This window comes from Mollisia scopiformis (genome assembly GCF_001500285.1).
Source record: "Mollisia scopiformis unplaced genomic scaffold LY89scaffold_4, whole genome shotgun sequence".
Classification (NCBI taxonomy): domain Eukaryota; kingdom Fungi; phylum Ascomycota; class Leotiomycetes; order Helotiales; family Mollisiaceae; genus Mollisia; species Mollisia scopiformis.
In genome coordinates, this window is record NW_017263584.1 from 1,694,860 (window position 1) to 1,712,141 (window position 17,282).

The following is a 17,282-nucleotide window of genomic DNA, read 5'->3' on the forward strand; positions in this document are numbered from 1 at the left end:
TCTGACAGTGATTATAATTGTATTCATGTGATATGAAACTCTCTATTGTCCAGAGGAAAAGCCAAACAAATCGGCAAGGCTAGATTATAGCTTAGTGTAGTGCAATAAGCATGTTTATTGTCCGAAATATGGCGGACAATGGAGACTCCGAATGTCCAGTATCAAGTTGGATAACAAGTTGTACAAAATGCTCTGGATGGTTTACAAGGTTTACTCAAATTGTCTTGACTGACATTCTTCTTATTGAGCATTGCTCTTACCAAAAAGCTAGCATCTAACCTGGTATCCTCCCAATAAAGCCACAAAACACCAGTAACCATGATTCAATTCAAAGACCTACCCTCTCTCCTTTCCTCTCACTTCCCAATCGTCAAAAACAACCTATCCCCCACATCCCCAAGACCAGGTCTAATCATCCCCCTCTCATTACAATCCTCATCCACACCCGCAACCCAAATCTCCACACCCTCCTCCCATTCCTTCGCCGCTCTCAACATACCAGGCACAGCTCCCAAAACCGCAATCACGATAACCCTTTTAACGCCCCACTCCTTCAGTGTTTGAATTGCGGCCGCACTCGTTCCTCCCGTCGCTATAACGGGATCGAGTAAGATGGCTAATTCGGACGCGGAGGTGTTGTGGCTATTCGACGGCGAAGACGGCGCGGGGATGTGGTAGGGTAGGTTGTTGTAATATTCCACGGGTTCAAGTGTTACTGGTTCGCGGAAGAGTCCGAGGTGATGGACTGGGACGGCGTGTGGGAGGAGGGTTTGGATGGCGTCGAGCATGCCGAGCCCGGATCTGAGGATTGGCACGAGGGAGATTGTCGAGGGTGAGATGGTCGTTGTTGTGTATTCGTAGCCTAGGGCAGTTTTGGCCTGTGTATATTAATTATTAAGTGGGGTGAAGGAGGGGTAAGTGAGGGTTGAACGGACGGCTGGCCCTTTTACGGCTGAGAGGCCGGCGGCGGTGGCTTCGCAGCCGACTATGAATGATATCTCGTGGACTAGAGCTTTTGTTTCTCGGGCGTTGGTTGTGCTGGCTCGCAGTTGAGAGAGCTTGGCTTGGAGACATGGGTGTGTTGAGACGTGAACGTTGGGTGGGAGGGAGTGAGACATGGCGGACGTGGAGTGAGAGACAGGACGGAGGAAATGGGTATCTGGAACGAGAGGTTATGAACTCGAGGAAATCATGGACGTGAGGCTCTTCTTGGAGGATAAATTCAAAGCTTGCTGGTAGAATGCAAGGCCATGCAGGTGCAAGGATGGTTGGCTGTGGCGGATCCGGCGGAAGCAATCCGATTACTGTTATCGAGGAATGAGCATTGATTGGTTGATAATCAGCTTCCCGGCACGATCATCGACAGGGCTGAGGATCTCCATTTTTCAGAAGAGGAGTTTCCTCACTTTCACCATGTTCTGAATTATCTGTTATCAAGCAGACCATATTCTGGCATTTCGCCTCGAAGCGCCTCAATTCGTGACGGCTGCTTCGACTAGAGCGAATGACATGGACAATGTACAGCGGGATCACAACATCCTCTCACAGCAGAGGAAACCGTCACACGATGCTGGATACGATGTGCCAGACGATTACGCCAATCTCGATGAGGTAGCTGCTCCAGCACCCATTCAAAATCCAGACGACAGTCCTATACATCGACGGCGGACGTTGGAAGGGCGGAGCCATCACTCTGGAGATACGAGTGCCTCAAGAGGCGCGCGGAGACCGAGTTTTGGGAGGTCAATATCACATTCGTCCCGGAGATCAAGACGGGTATCTGATGGAGGAACGAGTTACGATTTCCCAGATAACTACGCCCATCTCGATGAATTAGCCACGCCTTCGCCGGTGGAGAATCCCGACGAGGCTCGTGTATATCTGCATAAGTCGTTAGAGGAAGCGAAGGACGAGGAGCAGACTTATGAGCGAGATCAGGAAAACCGCAGAAGGGCCTCATTAGCAGGAGGTGTGCAGCCGCAGGAAGAGCAGAAAGAAGAAGAGAAAGCTGCTCATAAGGTCTCGAGATTTGCCACACAATTATATGTCATTTCTTATCTGATACTGTTCTCTTTCCTCGGAACTTTGGCTCGACTTGGACTACAAGCTATCACCTTCTACCCCGGAGCACCTGTTGTATTCAGCGAATTATGGGCAAACTTTGGAGGTAGTCTTCTTATGGGCTTCTTAAGTGAAGATAGGATGCTGTTCAAAGAAGAGTGGGGCACGCCAACTTACAAGCAACAACTTGAGAAAGCAAAGCAGCAGTCTCAAGACGAGGAAAGTGGCTCAAGTTCTGATCAAGCTATCGATTTGGCGGCGGCTAAGAAGGCTCATGCTGCTACAAAGAAGACAATCCCTCTATACATCGGACTGGCAACAGGCTTCTGTGGATGTTTCACCTCGTTTTCATCTTTCATCCGCGATGCTTACCTGGCGATGTCAAATGAGCTGCCGACTCCTTTGAACCACCCTGCCGATTATGGTGTCGGTGAATCAACCACTTCAACAGTTTCGAGGAATGGTGGTTATTCATTCATGGCCTTGCTGGCTGTCATCATCACTACCGTTTCGCTCTCAATGTCAGCTCTGGTGATTGGCGCTCATCTGGCTATACTCTTAGAACCCTGGACTCCAAGCCTACCATTTACATTCTGTCGCAAGGTTCTCGACCGTGTGGCTGTCGTTCTAGCATGGGGTTGCTGGCTAGGAGCGATATTCCTCGCCATCTGGCCTCCTGACCGACATGATGGTCACCCAGAGACCTGGCGAGGTCGAGCAGTCTTCGCCCTAGTCTTCGCTCCTCTTGGGTGTCTAGGACGCTTCTACGCCTCGATCTACCTGAACAGCAAGATTTCCTCTTTCCCACTTGGGACATTCGTTGTAAATATTTTCGGCACAGCAATCATAGGCATGACCTATGACTTACAGCACGTGCCTTTTGGTGGGGTAGTGGGGTGCCAAGTACTTCAGGGGATAGAAGATGGGTTCTGTGGGTGTTTGACTACGGTCAGTACTTGGGTCAGTGAGCTGAACATGCTGAGGCGAAGGAATGCTTATAGATATGGAGCGGCAAGCGTCGTTGTTGCGTTCTGCTTCCTGGTCGTTATTATGGGTAGTGTACAGTGGACGAGAGGGTTCTCTAAGTTGCAGTGTGTACATTGAAATGCTTTGTTTGCGTTACAAGATTAGATCTCTTCACCAAAAAACAATGGATATATCAGATATATTGGAAAGAAGTTCAACACCCAATCAATCTCTATACTAAAAAAGAAGTAAGCTCAATTCGGCGCTAGTGCTCGCCTAACGAGTCTCAATCTTCCTTCGTAGGTAAAGTTGTCAACTCAACTTGGTCAGGTCAAATAGAAAAATAAATGCTCAGTAGCTATGCAGGAGAGTCAAAAAGTTTGGAGACGCGGAGGATTGAACTCCGGACCTCACGCAGATCTGCAATTTGATGCAAAGCGTGCATTCTACCACTGAAATACATCCCCAGGAAGCCATCGCTCTGATTGGCTGTTGTGTGCAAAGATATGCTTATTTAAATTCATAAGGTATTAGAGAATTGGGTGGTGGTGGGGATTTTTGTCGGGTGTTTGTGGGGACGGGACGGGACGAGTGTCGAGTATCGAGTGTCTGCTCTCGCTTAATTTGGAAAAGGGGACGATCGACAGATTGTTGAATGAGATGAGATGAGAATGGAACTTTGGCAGGAATGAGGTTGAGTCAGTGGAATCACGTTCATGTTGTGGACAGTGAGGTTGGAGAGAAGTCCTTCATTTTTTGAAGGCCTTCATATGCAAAATTTCAGAAGTGCAACGCAATGCTCGCAAAAACCATTATTTCCCTGCCACTGATGCATCCATAATCCAACCCCCTGATCCACCAACTCCATTTGCTTTCTATGATTCTTTCCATAGTGTTTGTACCTCTCACAATTTGCCCAAGCTACCATTTCCACCCCAAAATTTACTTGATGATAATCTTCTCAGGTGTCCTCTCTGTTTCCATCCTAAGCACTCGGAGCCCAGAAATCGTTGTTCCTATCATCCACCTCAGAGACATGAAAGTCGTTCAAAAACTTGGTGTGCTGTCCAAGTCCCTGGTACTGGATACGCCAACTCCTAAAACGCAGTGCGTAGAACGGAATCACGTAATACGCAGGGAAAGCGGGAGTTGGGCTATTGCTCTCAAAGCCCGGGTGGCCTTTGGGAAGAACGAGGACGATGCGCATCCACTTCATCGATCTGCAGGCTCGAAGTTGTCGCACGAGCCGGTTCAGGAAGCGCCGAGTTGGTGAGTTCATGTAGTCAGCCTTCGTGGTGATGAAGTTGGATGGCAAGGTGATCTTGACGATCAGCTTCTGAATCTCGTTGAGGAGAGGAGTGAGCTCCTGGACCTTGTGGAGGATGGATGGGTCGCTAGGGCCGGAACTCAGACTCTGGACGTCGACGATGATTTCCCAATATTTGGAATCCATGATCTCTGCCTTCCGAGCTTGGACAGACATGTTCTGAGTGAGATCCTTAACAACGGAGTAGGTTGGAGTGTTGTACAGATCGATGTTTCCTGGGAGCTTCATCGACTTGGTGTAATACTTTCCGCGCTCTCGCATCTCGTTGCGAGTGATTCCGCTGATGGTGATGGAGAAGTCGGCGCTTGCGCCAAGCTTACGGATGACAGGCTCATCCTTGGTGCAAGTCTTCTTGTCAGCCTTGGAGACTGTCTTCTTCGGTGCTGCTGCAATAGCAGTGAGGCGCGAGCGGTTGTTGATGTAGGTATCCATTGTGAGTATGTTGTGGATATGGAGTTTTCGGGGAAGAGCACAAGTGGGTAATTTGCTGTGGGTGGATTTAGGTTGATCAGTGCTCTTGTTGTGAAGTGGAGGTATCTTGAAGATGTATGGTCGATGATTGATAGTTGTTGATCGATGATGGAAGGTGTCGAAGTGTTCGAAAAAGTATGAAGAGGAAGAAGAAAAAGTCTCGAGAAAGTTTGCGAAAGGGTGCTTTTATACTACCCAAAAACTTGCGACTGGCGCACTAGTAAGCTGTGCAAACAATGAGCCGAATTCTTCCTTCATGTGACTTTCTGGTATTGCTACAGTCATATATGGAAGGTAATCGTGTGCTAGTGTCTCCCAGAATATCCTGGAGAGCCTAGTGCCCCTTTCCAATGTCTGGCAGCCGGGGTAACATCCGTCATTCGCAATATGTGCAGATTTTGTATGGGTGGGTTAAAGAAGTGATAGATATATATTGCAAGTCTCTGGGCATAGCGGATTTAGATCACTTTGCAACTACTAATAATTTCGGGACCTTATAGGTGGGTCGTATTGTGAGCGCAATGGCTTCAATGACTATGTCGATGTTACTCACATATGCCGTTTCAGTTTATCATCTCAGTATCTGCATGACTGCTTCTCTACTCTAGAACAAGGTGATAGGCAAGATAATTTCAGTGTGTCCATTTCTATGGTTTGCGCCTCCTCAACCTGCCTCTTTTCCAATGATACCTGAGCCTCCGCAATACTTCAAGTTTCACAGCTATAAGACTGCAACTTTCCTGGGTACTATCTCCTTTACTTTGCCTCGTGGTATCCTCTCGTCTAGAGCCGTGTCCAGAAGGAACTTCGTAAGTGGTAAGAAACTCGCAAAACGGCAGTAAGCGCAAACGATACTTGAGAAGGAAGGCTAAAGCAAGACAGTCGTCATGAACTTTAGTGCTTCGAAAGGACTAAGTTCCTGGACTAATTTCTCTAGGAATATGTGTGTGCTCGAAGTTCGATATTCGGCATCTATCTTGACGTATGAAGTGGGGACTTGATATTAATGATTTGTTTTTTGGATGAGGCTGCAAACAAGATTCAGGCGCTCCGGTTGATCAGTAACAGATGGCTCCATTGCGCCTTAATGAAGACTTTGTAAGTCGATGAAGACCTCAATGTACTTCTCGGTGAGGTATTGAGCGCAAATACTGTGATTGCCAGCATTCGCTTTGCGTTTGGTAGGAACAGCTTTCGACAGATCTTCTTCAATGCGATAGTCATGTCTGTTGAAGATGTCCACATTATGTGACATCTGCTTGCGTAAAGGCCAATATAGGCCGATTTGCTTCATCTCATCGCGCTGGATGCCGCCTATGTGTACTGTGATTTCGGCATCATAACCACGCTTGCGGACAAGCTCTTGCCGGTTGGTCGCTTCGGCGCCGTGGGAGGAGGAGGAGGTGCTATTCATTGTCCTGGATGTTTGAAAGTAGAAGCTTTTGTAGGTGTCTAGAATATGAAGAAGAGCGCGAAATTGACAGATCTAGTAAAAGCTGTGCCTTAAGATTGGGAAGATCTGTTGGAGTAATGGGATCTGGGATAGAAGAATGGCAGGCGTGATGATGGCGGAAGGAGATATTAGGGAAGAAAAGAAAATCTTGGCAGTGAGTTGAAGGCATTTCTCACGTTTTTTAAAAACTTTTATGTGGCATCCACCAGCACAGCCTTGCCTCACTCTCAAAATACCTACTTAAGTCGAATATTTTCTAGAAAGTATTTAATTGCACTTCGTGTTTCCTCCGTTACGGTAGCGAAAGACAAGAGTTGCTGAAGTTTGAGCTGAAGCGAGTCCGCAGAGCCGACACAAGTCGAAGATCTTCATCCTGGTCAGTATTGGAAAAACAATAGTTAATGTACTGATAATCAAGGGTTGATAGTAAATTCTCAGCTACGGCATTCACCATCGTAACAACGCAAGGCAAGGCAGCGCCTCACCTCGCGGGTGGATATAAATAAGCGAGCTTATTCCCGATGCTTCATTTTGATATCAGGAACGGTACTCGCGGCAACTCCGTACCGTACCGAGATTGGCAAGGGGTCAATAGTTCGCTTGATCGGGCGAAGAGTAGCATACCGTCCTTCGGTTACCCCACTTCACGCTAATGCGGCACAGGTCAACCACTTGAGATAATTCTTTGACTACATCGTTAGCATCGATCTAGGCTTCGAATAGAGAAGAGAGAAAATCCGTGTTCTTAGAAAGGAATTCAAAAAGCTTCGCTTCCTACGTCATTTCCTTATTACCGAAGACTTACCCGCGACGATGCTCTAAGATATACCCTAGTTGCGTTTAGTAATGACATCGACCAGACATTAGACCCGAACAACTTCAAGAATTCGACAAGTATACAATATCTCTTGCAGTTGACTTTTCTCTGATCTCTCGTCTTTGTATCGATTCAATAGCCATCGCCAGCATGAGCCCAAATGAGGGACGAATTCGCAGCCCATTTCGGGCACTCGTCCAGGACTTTACTCCGATATGGTAGGTATAATTTCCCGTGGTACAAGGGTGTTCCACTCTAGCTTACATCGACATAGGTTCACCTGGTGTATGAATGCTGGTGTCATTGGCATCCTCTTGCACCAATTGCCCTACCAATTCAGTGGGCTTCCTGTCTTGTCAACTATAGCCTTCGTCGTTGACCTCGTCCTGTTCATCATTTTCTCGGCCATCATGATTACTAGATTCATCTGGTTTGGAAGGCAGGCGTACTATGAAATAACCGACAATATCAACGACTTGGCCCTCGGGGCATGCTGGCCTATTGCCTGGCAAACGCTGTCAGCTTTGACATGCCTGATCGTCAGCAATGCTTCGTGGGGCGGCCATGCATTCACTCTTGTTGGCTATGCGATGTGGTGGATTGGAACGGGATGGATGGTGGCTTACCTCCTCTTCACCTTTCTTACTTTGATCCGTCGACGCAGCGTCAAAGACCGGAAACTTCCCCTGACAATCGTGATTCCAGCCGTTGGTGTCGCTACGGTGGCTACAACCGGAGGTCTGATAGTGAGCTTTGCAGATGACATTTCAGCCAGGCTAGCTGTTCCAATTATCATAGTCTCGTTCATGATAGTGGGAATAGGGCTATTTATGTCGATATTTCTTTACACTTACCTTCTCCACTCCCTGTTTGTGGACGGCTGGCCTCCTGCTGAGAACATCGCTTCCGTTTGGGTGTTTCTTGGTCCCATGGGACAGCCAGCAGCCGCTATACAGCTCTTGAGCTCTGCAGCAAACAAATACGGTCGGTTTGCTGGCTACAATCGAGGTACTTTCTTGACGGAATCGGCAGCAGAGCCATTAAGTGTTGCTTGCATACTTCTTGCACTGTGGCTGACCGGGATGGGATGCGTTTGGGCATTGATGGCCTTCGCAGCAATGGCCGAGAAGGCATGGCAACGGCAGTTGATGTGGACCTTGAGTTGGAACAGCATCATATTCCCTACTGGCACACTTACGACCTCTTTCTTGCTATTCTCAATTGCCATGGACTCCCCCGCTTTCAGAGCGGTCACCACGGCTTTGGTCGTTCTTATGGTCATGTGCTTCTTTTTGAACGTTGGGTTTGCCATTCGGCGCGTGTGCCAGGGCCGACTGCTGATCGTTCGGCGAGACCCTAGACAAACCGATTTCGAGAATGGCCATGTTGATTAGGAGTGATGGCCTATGCCGACTGGTCATTTACTATATTTTGGCTCAGGAAATGAAGATCTGAAGATTAAACTGCCCTGCTCAAAAGCACTGCAAAAACCTTTGTAGAAAGTCATCTTCAACATATCTAATACATCTTCGCTATATCACATATATGCCGAAAGGTGCACCCTAAAGAATATTCACGGTCATGTGCACATTCTCGACTTGGCAAAATCTACGACTTTTTAGTTCTTGTATCATTCGTTGTTTTATGCAAACGATGTCCACCTAGGCTCGAGTCCCTTCCACGCCGGCTCTATATTTTTTTCGCTGACCTGCCGTGCCGAGTGGTACAAATCCCACGCCTACCCGAAACTCCAAGAGTTGCTCCATACCAGACTATCATGTTGGCAAACGCGCAAATAACCGAAAAGAAGAGACACAAATAAAGTCGCAAGCCTAGCGGTGGCTACAAAATTGAAAGTCTCACCATCCTCCACACCCCACTCAAATCGTCACCTCCACGCTTAACCAGCTGTGTCCATCACTCACAAACAACATTCCTCCATGAAGATAACTTATCGTCCACGACGCTTCATACCACCCTTCGGTGCAACCAGGGTATAGTTGATTGGGGCGCGGGCTACGTTGTTCATTCTCTTTTCATCTGCGCGACGCTTGCGCTCTTCCTTCACCTCCTCTTCCTCCTCCCTCAAGAACTCTAAGTTCATGGCGTCCATCTGAGCAAGGCGAACGTCATCAACCAGAAGGTTGGGCTTGCCGTCAACATGTAACTTCAACTTCCATTTTCTGAAGCGCATGCGGTAGAAGGCGCAAACATTACTAAAAGGGAGTGTGCCCTCCAGATCCGAACCCTTAGGCATCTCTAGGAGGACGTCCATACGCTTCAAGGACTTGAAGAGTCCAACCTTGTAAGCCAACTCTTCAAGGAAGGCTCGGGTGCTCGAGGCCTTGTAGTCGGCCTTCTTGCGAATTGCACCAACGACTGGGACTTGGACTCTGACGATCAAGCTTTCGATCCGGCCGATAATGGGAGCCAAGCGAGCGAGTTGCTGGAAAAGATCCATGCCGTCGTTGCCAAAGTTTAGGCACTGCTCAGTGGCGATGATTTCGAAACTCTTGGTCTTCAAGAACTCGCGTCTGACTTGAGGGGACATCTTATTCAAGAGTTCATCGACGATGGAGTAGGAAGATGGGTCGAAGTCATCAAGTGTCTTCATTTGCTTGGATGGATAGTATGAGGTGACAATTTGGCGCAACTCGGTGCGCTCGATGCCAGTGGGAGTAATTGTGACTTCGGCATTTGCGCCGGGCTTTCGGACAGTTACTGGCTTTGCCAGCGCAACGTTTCGGAGAAATACAGAAGACATATTGGGGATATGTCTGAGAGATTGCTTTCTTCGAAAGGTCGGATGTTTGTAGAAGGTTTGGTAGCTTTGCGCACTGCTTATCAGTCGCGCGAGGTATTTGATGTGTTGTACTGTACTTGGTTTGGAGTAGCAAGCAGTTTGATGTTGATGTAAGAGGTTGACGTGCAACTGTAGTAGTCGGAAGTCTGATGAGGACAAGAAAGTTTGTGTATGAAGGAAAATTTGAGAATATTGCAGAGGAAATTTTAGGGAGACAGTATATTCCCAGGGAGGGCCACTAGCAACTCTTGTACTCGTTGCGCCTAGTCTGCCACTTTACGCGGCTTAGCATAGAATCCGTAATTTGAACACTAGTGGCTCAACAGTTGACACCTCTATATATATATATCTAGTTGCAAAGATGCTTTCTGGCCTGCTCACTGCCAACTAGGCTACCGTATGATCCTTAGTGATATAGTTAATTGGATATATAGCCATAACGACACAATGTACTAGTCTCTTCTGTAGAATGTGCTTTCTTCCTGCAAATTCATCTAGTAGGCATCTTAATTTAACTCATCAATCTTTCCACTCATGGACACATGAACCATGCACTGAGATATACTATGTCATATGAAGTCTCACAGAACGAGGACGGATCGACTATGCGAAATGTTTGCTGAATTTGCTACTGAAGTGATGTCCATACGTAGAGGTTGTCAAGCCCCAGTGCCAGTTCTGCTACCCTCAAATCAGAGTCCCATACTGCCCAAAAGAAATGAGCCATTCAGAGTAGTCCTACCCAAGTCACTTTCTTCGTCACCTCCTTGTTCTCCTTCGTCTCCTTGTGAAAGGCGCTGGGAATAATGCGTGAAGCATTAGCAATAGCATCTTCCGCATCCAGCTTAGCTTTGACCGCCTGTCTCTTGCGCTTCTCGAGCTGTGCGGCCTTCTCATTGACTCTCTTGACATAACTTCCTCTCACTTTCTCTGGCGGAAACATACCTGGATCCTGATGCATCAATCTCCAGGGTGGAAAGTTCTTCAAGGTACAGAAGGGCAGGGCATAGACCATTAAGTCCCAGAATTCATAATTCTCGAAATTCTTGGATAGAGCTAAGACAACATCGAGCCGCTTCAGAGAGTGAAAGTAATTAATTTCATTGGCGACGCCGATCAGGAATGCACGAGTTGGAGACTCGGCGTAATTCTGGTCTGACAAAATTGGGCATCCACCGAGAGGAACGATGATCTTGACCTTCAATCTTTGAATAAGTGAAAGGGTAGGCTTCATGCGGAATAATTGCTCGAAGAAGTCTCGCTCGTCGTGACCGTGGCGGAAACTGCGCTCGTCGACGACCAATTCGAAGCAATGGTTCTTCAGATACTCCTCCCTGGTATCGCGATCCATGTTCTTGAAGAGGTCGGTAACGAACTCGTAAGAGGAGGAATCGTATCTGGCAGATCGGAAAGGAAGAGTTCTTCCGTTGCTGTAGACTTGAGTGTAGTCGACGACTTCATTGCGCACAATGCCGTCAATCGAAATCGAAACCTCAGCGTTGGCTCCAGCTTTGCGATGGATCTTTTCGTTGGTGATGTAAGAAGTATTAGGGAACTTGGATGTATTGTTGAGAGGTGGAGACATTTTGATGTTGTCGGACTTGCCGAGTCGAGAATTTATAGGTGATCGCTCCTGGAAAGTTTCGATGAAGGACGCGCGATACAAGGGTATCGAATCTCTGGCGCAGGCTGCTTCTCCAATCCTTGTAATTGTCAGTATACGGAAACCAATGCGCATTGAGGAGTACTTGCGATCAGTGGATGCTCGAAGCGCAAGTGGAAAGCAAGATAGAGACAATCTCAAAAGTCTGTGCAGCGCAACTCTGTTGATGAGGCACTGTGAAATTGAAAGACTCGGAAGCGCTCGATGGAAGTGTTTTTGTTGGTATGAGCGTGAGAATAGAAGTTGTGTGCTGATGTGGTAGATTCTTGGAGAAGTGGCAGATGTTGAGGTACTTGCGAGAAGCTAGATAATATAAGTCAAGAGCTCCTAATGAAAGCGTCACTAGTGCGCAAGCAGATCTATGAGCGTAATGTTAGTTCAATTCTACCTAATCTTAGAGCCACTGAAGATATGGCTTACGTACACCTGGTCTAAATGCTTCCCAGTTACTTTGTCAAATTCTTCCATTTGAAGACAGACTTCTTGCAAACGCCCACTTTTAACATACGAGCACACTTCATGACCTAATATCAACATTCATGAACATCCGTTTATAATGAAATACTTAGTTGCTCTCCAATTTATCTTTCCTAAATCGTCTCTCCAGCACCATCGGTATTGGTGTGTGGAACTATTCACTGCATTATTATCCGTTCCGGCCCAAAGGATAGGAACTAGATCCTGCTATTTCACCATTAATCTGTAAAGAGTCTGCAACGAGTTGGTTATGACCTCCGTCGAGCAAGTTCCGTCGAGGCAAAAGCTCACAGCATCCACGTGATCGCGTCGTCCCCTATCTTCACCTCGCTTATTTTCGCTTCGGATACATCGAACGTAGGTAGGTGACTTCAAATGTTGCATATGTTTTCCCAGGCATCGTAAATCGTAGAAAAGAAGAAAATATTAAGGTATTTGTTCTTTGCCAGTCAATTGATTCATGATGTGACTCGTAACTTAGGCATCAGCACTCGACTCTGTGCAGGTTAGGCCATGTTAGCATCGGGAACGGCAGTGAGTAGCTCGTTCTGAAACAGAGGAGTGGGTCGATATTAGAGGAGTTTACTCTAGAACATATAGTTCACGAGACACAATGGCGCAGATAGTAGCATCGCAAGTCTGAAGAATATATCACTTTCGTTTACCTAAGATTGAAAATCAAAGAGTGGCAGAGCGACTGTTCTCATATCAGGGAAGAATCTACTTATTAATTCTGCTTTAGGTATCTAGGGTGTCTTGAATTCAAGAAAGTAGACTGCATGAATTACATCTAGTACCCGCTATCGTCCTTTTGCCATGGTTGATCCAAAAGCAAACCAAGAAACCCCGGCTACTCTCCCTCACACGACTGACACGAAAACATGGCCACCAGAACCCTCCACCATCACTGATTCCGGTATCCTTAGGTAAGAGTCTCTGGTTCGTAAATGCTGTGACGTACAAATACAGCATTTAGCACCCGAAGCTCCTCATCCTCCTTGCGCTTGACCTCGATAGCACGAAGTCCATTGAGGGAATTCAGGTCCTCCCTGAGAATCAGCTTAGGCTTGTACATGCCTTGAGCCTGGATATCTACATTCCAACCAGTGAAGCTCATAGGAAAGAAGGGCAGAGCATGACTCAAGTGCTGGTCATGAATGCCATCTTGAATACTGTGAGGGATGCACAGAACCACGTTCATTCGTCCGATGGCGGGGAACTGGAAGATCTCCTGGACGACTTCCTCAATGAGCTTGTAGCCTGCGGAAGCTGGCAAGAGCGCAAGGGTCATCTTCGATAGTTCGGCCAAAGGTGGAAGCTTGAGCTTGATGTCAAGGTTCTTGATGTGATCCGTGAACTCCGGTCCAAGTTTGGCCAACTGGTTGACGACGTTACTGGCATTTGCGAAGTATGCTCGAAGTTCGACGACTACCTCAACCCAATTGGCGGCGAGGAAGTCAACTCTGTCAGCGGGCGACATAGCCTTCATGAAGTGGGCGACGAAGTCGAAACCCTGGTTTTGGAAGGGATACGCCTTTACGTATGTTGCCAACCCATTGCTGTAGGTGGATTTGGTGGACTTGTACTTGTTCAAAGTCGCACCAGTTGCGGATAAGGTGATATCGGCAGATGCGCCTGGTAAGCGGACGTATGTGATGTCGACCTTTGTTGGGCTTCCGGGGTTGAAAGCTGATTGAGAGAGGGGAGCTCGATGAGCAGATCGAGAGGCAGGAGCAGCAGATGAGGACTCGGCTGCGACCTTGTTGTTGGTAGCAACCTTTCCGGGACGTTGGTTCTGGTCAACCATGATGGAGATGAGGTAAGAGATTGTGATTGAGGTGTTGATTTGTTTGGTGGGTACAGAACAACGGGTGAGGGTGCTCAAGTTGTTGTAGAAGGATAGATAATAGACAGAAGAGAGTGCGAATCAGTTGGTATGTGTGGAAGAGGTTGCGATTGAAGAAAGATTGTGCGGAAAGGTTGTCAAGAAAATCGCAAGTTGGAGCAGGTCGAAGATTTTATAGTAGACTCTCGGCTACCGCGAAGAGAATCTGTTCACTAGTGCGCATCAATCTACGAATGGATTTGCTCGATTCTGACTAGTGGCCCTTGAGAGGCAGCATAGATCATGGGATGAAAGCATTGTGAAAGCTCTGATGGGCAATCAAATAACAGATACTAGATATTCCACCTAAAGCCATAGGGTATACAGGCAATCTTCTCTGGATGGGAATACATTATAATATACAGGTGTGTCAATAACGTAGATTCAGGAGTCATAGATGAACGTCGTCACAGAGGAAGTTGTTTTGTATTTCATGGAGGAGGATTTGATTCTCTAAGTATATTTTCAGCAAGTGAAAATCAGTATCAGCGATGGTCCTAGCTGCTGTGCGTAGGGCTAGCGGCAGAAAAAGAACGTCGGTCTTCATTGCTCCCAAAAACAAGAGTACTTGGCCGAAATATAGGCTCACAGGACCATCCATGAACGCAAAATACAGGCTCCCCAAAGAGAAAGCCAAAAAGACCAGGTGTAATTTCGGACAACAGGCTTCCCAAAAGAAGATGGAAAGTAGGTATCGGCAGGTGGAATCTCAAAACCTAGGGCACACCTCACGAGGTGTATTAGTTCGCAATCCACCACCAAGCTTCAGTTATTCGTCTTCCAAGATCCTAGCACACCGTATCCAGGAGGATGGCATTATCAGACCGATGTTCAATCTATTCTAGGGAGAATCGAAGAGCGATTGATCAAGGCGACGAAGCTGGAGCAAATCATCGTCAGAAACTACCTTCGAGCGTGTCATTGAAGGCACGGTATATCTCAAACCCCAATCAGTGAAAGACAGGTAATGGAAAGGTAGAGAGTACACCATTTGGAGCTCATGCAGACCACGTGTAAAAGTATGTGGGAGCTCCAAGACAACGTGAAGCTTCTCCAGTGCCACGAACTTCTCAACTTCGTCAACAATTCTCTCAACCAGAGCGTAGCCAGGCGTTGAGACGATGTTGGACGGCGTCATGACCGCTAGATTGGATAAAGCGGGGAGAACAAGCCTAACGACCAGGTTGCTGACCAGCTTGAAGAAGTCTGGACCAAGGCTTGACAACTGTTCCAGGACAGCTGAATCTGATTCGGATACAGAGCTGCTGATTTCGGGTATCTTGACCTGCATCTCGACCCAACGATCCTTCAAGTACTCCACCTTTGCTGAATATGGCATTCGATTAGACACGTCGTCGGCTAGGTCGTACATGGTCGAATTATAAGGATAGGACCGAGCTGTTTCAACCTGACCATCGTCGAAGGTTTGAATGACAACTTTCATCTCATTGCGCGTAACTTCAGTAGCGGAAATCGAGATATCGGCGCGTGCGCCTGGAGTGCGCTGGAAGTTTACCGTGGTGGATAGTACCTTTGGCAAGATTCCAACGGTTGATGGTGGACCCGTCGACAAATCAGTGGGAACAATAACCAGTGACTTCTTAGACGCTCTGGTGGTTGGATTCTTCTTCCCGAATGGGAGATTTGCGTGTCTGTCCTTTGCGACCATGATGATCGATGGGTAGTTGATTGACTTCAAGAAGGAGTGTTGAGGCTGATGCTGCAATGATATTATGCGCGTAAGTGGTTGGCAGATAGCGTTCGTATTGGTAGTGGAAACAGTCAGGGAGTTTGGTGAAATCTTTCTATCAAGGTGATGGCACTTTTAGGAGAGTGGAAGATATGAGGAGGTAGTTAATCGTGGTCGGATACGTCGGTGAAGAGGTTGTGTTGCGAAGATATCGTTGAAAGATGTAGGAAAATATGCTCTCGGCAGAAAAGCGCATTCTCGAATATACAGGCTCGAACTGGATTCCCCACATGTGCACTAGGATCGCGAGCGTTGAGGAGAAATGGATCACGGTGAGCATAAGTAAAACTCAGCTCTTGAATTGAATCGGACTACCTTCTTTTAGTATGATGTCTAGTGAACATCGAATTTGGGGGATGAGAGGAGTTTATAGCTCAAGCGAACATGCGGTAGTTACTTAGCTATGAACGCTACGATCCTGTTTACTCTGATGTAGATCTTCTGATTATACCTTCTGACAGGTTCGAGCTTGCAAACAGCTTGTCGAGTAGGTTTTGTGTTGAAAAGTTGTCAAGCTTCTAATCACGTGGTGACTCCAGCGAAGCCTTCCGACTCCAGGCCAAGCTATCTTACTCTTGGAAATGCTCATGCGAGATTACCAACATCTTCAGATTCTTTAGCAGAAACAAACTCTCAGTGCAGGCCATCTTCATCTCCAGAGTACTGCATCCATTCTCGTGATCTCGTGACTAAGCACGCACATCTAACATGAGCCCACTTAGTCAAACAAGAACACATAACTACAATCATGCACTGAAGCCAGTTGACTTTTCAGAGTCCACGATGAAGTCGTCAAAAGAGATTGAAGCGTCAACCATGGCATGAAGTTTTCCACACTCAAATGGTCATATCTTCCGCCAAGACATCAGCAATAAACAAGAAACAGCTACAGATATATAATGAAACAGACAAATGGCTACATACAATGTAACATACGAGGCGTCCCTAGACTCTGAAGTCCAGGAACGGCTTTTCCAAGAGGTTCGATGATGATATCAGTATGGAATCTGGCAAACTATGTCACCACAAATGATACTCCTCTCTATCCAAGCGTTGGAGAACAAGATTCCAAGTTTGCGGAACGATTGAAGAGAGTGAAAGAAGAGGTGAAGAGATCTGGTCGTGGGATGAAGTAGCTCGTTTGAAGCGATTGGCTCGGACGGACCCCGTGGTTCTTCACGATTAGCTTCGTTCCTATGACTTTTCAACTTGGGCATTCGACAGTTACTTCGACATATTCATTACTAGGTCATTCAGAGAGTCGGGTTATCCCTCTGAAGATATATGGAGATATGCCGCCTTGAAATGAGTCTTTTGCAAAGGTTGGCACTGTGCAATGTATTATCATCATCCATTGTCTTTCTCTTCATCATAATCTCATATCTACACACTCCACCTCTAAGAGACTCTATCTCCCATCTTCATCCGCTGAACCTCTTCGTCTTGAAAAAGAAAAAAGCCATGATAGTGGTATCGCACCTGTAACCGTCTTACTCCTCTTTATGCCCATTTCCCATGTCCTAGCCCATAAATTCCAAATGCAACCCGCTATGTAGTCTTACACCGCAACACAAAAAATCAAATCCGTAAATCAATCGCTATGCATAAT

General features: G+C 47.0%; 9 protein-coding genes and 1 non-coding gene across 10 annotated transcripts; 2 read left to right on the forward strand and 8 right to left on the reverse strand.

Moving 5' to 3' along the window:
* Positions 1-204: 204 nt before the first annotated feature.
* Positions 205-1,247, reverse strand: LY89DRAFT_704815 (PRTase-like protein). The gene is made up of 2 exons (XM_018217404.1): positions 936-1,247; positions 205-878 (listed from the first exon to the last, which is right to left on the reverse strand). Exons 1-2 carry the CDS (start codon positions 1,116-1,118, stop codon positions 357-359), a joined length of 705 nt encoding a protein of 234 aa, XP_018076499.1. The 5' UTR covers positions 1,119-1,247; the 3' UTR covers positions 205-356.
* A 149-nt stretch (positions 1,248-1,396) lies between these two features.
* On the forward strand, positions 1,397-3,233 carry LY89DRAFT_681462 (uncharacterized protein). Its single transcript, XM_018214302.1, has one exon. The coding sequence runs from the start codon at positions 1,510-1,512 to the stop codon at positions 3,163-3,165; it is 1,656 nt and encodes a 551-aa protein (XP_018076500.1). The 5' UTR covers positions 1,397-1,509; the 3' UTR covers positions 3,166-3,233.
* A 175-nt stretch (positions 3,234-3,408) lies between these two features.
* Positions 3,409-3,494, reverse strand: LY89DRAFT_t13. The gene has a single exon. It is a non-coding gene; the product is annotated as a tRNA-Ala (tRNA).
* Positions 3,495-4,012: 518 nt separating this feature from the next.
* Positions 4,013-4,786, reverse strand: LY89DRAFT_665277 (uncharacterized protein; the record flags this gene model as incomplete). The annotated part of the gene is made up of 1 exon (XM_018212830.1): positions 4,013-4,786. One exon carries the CDS (start codon positions 4,784-4,786, stop codon positions 4,013-4,015), a length of 774 nt encoding a protein of 257 aa, XP_018076501.1.
* A 1,123-nt stretch (positions 4,787-5,909) lies between these two features.
* On the reverse strand, positions 5,910-6,239 carry LY89DRAFT_665278 (uncharacterized protein; the record flags this gene model as incomplete). The annotated part of the gene is made up of 1 exon (XM_018212831.1): positions 5,910-6,239. One exon carries the CDS (start codon positions 6,237-6,239, stop codon positions 5,910-5,912), a length of 330 nt encoding a protein of 109 aa, XP_018076502.1.
* A 693-nt stretch (positions 6,240-6,932) lies between these two features.
* Positions 6,933-8,559, forward strand: LY89DRAFT_608925 (uncharacterized protein). The gene is made up of 2 exons (XM_018210511.1): positions 6,933-7,313; positions 7,370-8,559. The coding sequence occupies exons 1-2, from the start codon at positions 7,246-7,248 to the stop codon at positions 8,487-8,489; spliced, it is 1,188 nt and encodes a 395-aa protein (XP_018076503.1). The 5' UTR covers positions 6,933-7,245; the 3' UTR covers positions 8,490-8,559.
* Positions 8,560-9,046: 487 nt separating this feature from the next.
* On the reverse strand, positions 9,047-9,859 carry LY89DRAFT_715128 (uncharacterized protein; the record flags this gene model as incomplete). The annotated part of the gene is made up of 1 exon (XM_018218181.1): positions 9,047-9,859. One exon carries the CDS (start codon positions 9,857-9,859, stop codon positions 9,047-9,049), a length of 813 nt encoding a protein of 270 aa, XP_018076573.1.
* Positions 9,860-10,625: 766 nt separating this feature from the next.
* Positions 10,626-11,483, reverse strand: LY89DRAFT_665281 (uncharacterized protein; the record flags this gene model as incomplete). The annotated part of the gene is made up of 1 exon (XM_018212832.1): positions 10,626-11,483. The coding sequence occupies one exon, from the start codon at positions 11,481-11,483 to the stop codon at positions 10,626-10,628; it is 858 nt and encodes a 285-aa protein (XP_018076504.1).
* A 1,477-nt stretch (positions 11,484-12,960) lies between these two features.
* LY89DRAFT_729618 (uncharacterized protein) lies at positions 12,961-13,845 on the reverse strand (the record flags this gene model as incomplete). Its single annotated transcript, XM_018219394.1, has 1 exon — positions 12,961-13,845. The coding sequence occupies one exon, from the start codon at positions 13,843-13,845 to the stop codon at positions 12,961-12,963; it is 885 nt and encodes a 294-aa protein (XP_018076505.1).
* A 528-nt stretch (positions 13,846-14,373) lies between these two features.
* LY89DRAFT_681464 (uncharacterized protein) lies at positions 14,374-15,984 on the reverse strand. The gene has a single exon (XM_018214303.1). The coding sequence runs from the start codon at positions 15,590-15,592 to the stop codon at positions 14,765-14,767; it is 828 nt and encodes a 275-aa protein (XP_018076506.1). The 5' UTR covers positions 15,593-15,984; the 3' UTR covers positions 14,374-14,764.
* Between the last annotated feature and the right edge of the window lie 1,298 nt (positions 15,985-17,282).

Excerpts from the sequence above, each read along its gene's own strand:
- LY89DRAFT_681464 (XM_018214303.1), bottom strand. The coding sequence starts at position 15,592 with ATGGTCGCAAAGGACAGACACGCAAATCTCCCATTCGGGAAGAAGAAT.
- LY89DRAFT_704815 (XM_018217404.1), bottom strand. The coding sequence starts at position 1,118 with ATGTCTCACTCCCTCCCACCCAACGTTCACGTCTCAACACACCCATGT. Across the intron at positions 879-935 it reads CAGCCGTAAAAGGGCCAGCC|GCCAAAACTGCCCTAGGCTA; the intron begins GTCCGTTCAACC and ends TAATATACACAG.
- LY89DRAFT_681462 (XM_018214302.1), top strand. The coding sequence starts at position 1,510 with ATGGACAATGTACAGCGGGATCACAACATCCTCTCACAGCAGAGGAAA.
- LY89DRAFT_608925 (XM_018210511.1), top strand. The coding sequence starts at position 7,246 with ATGAGCCCAAATGAGGGACGAATTCGCAGCCCATTTCGGGCACTCGTC. Across the intron at positions 7,314-7,369 it reads CAGGACTTTACTCCGATATG|GTTCACCTGGTGTATGAATG; the intron begins GTAGGTATAATT and ends ACATCGACATAG.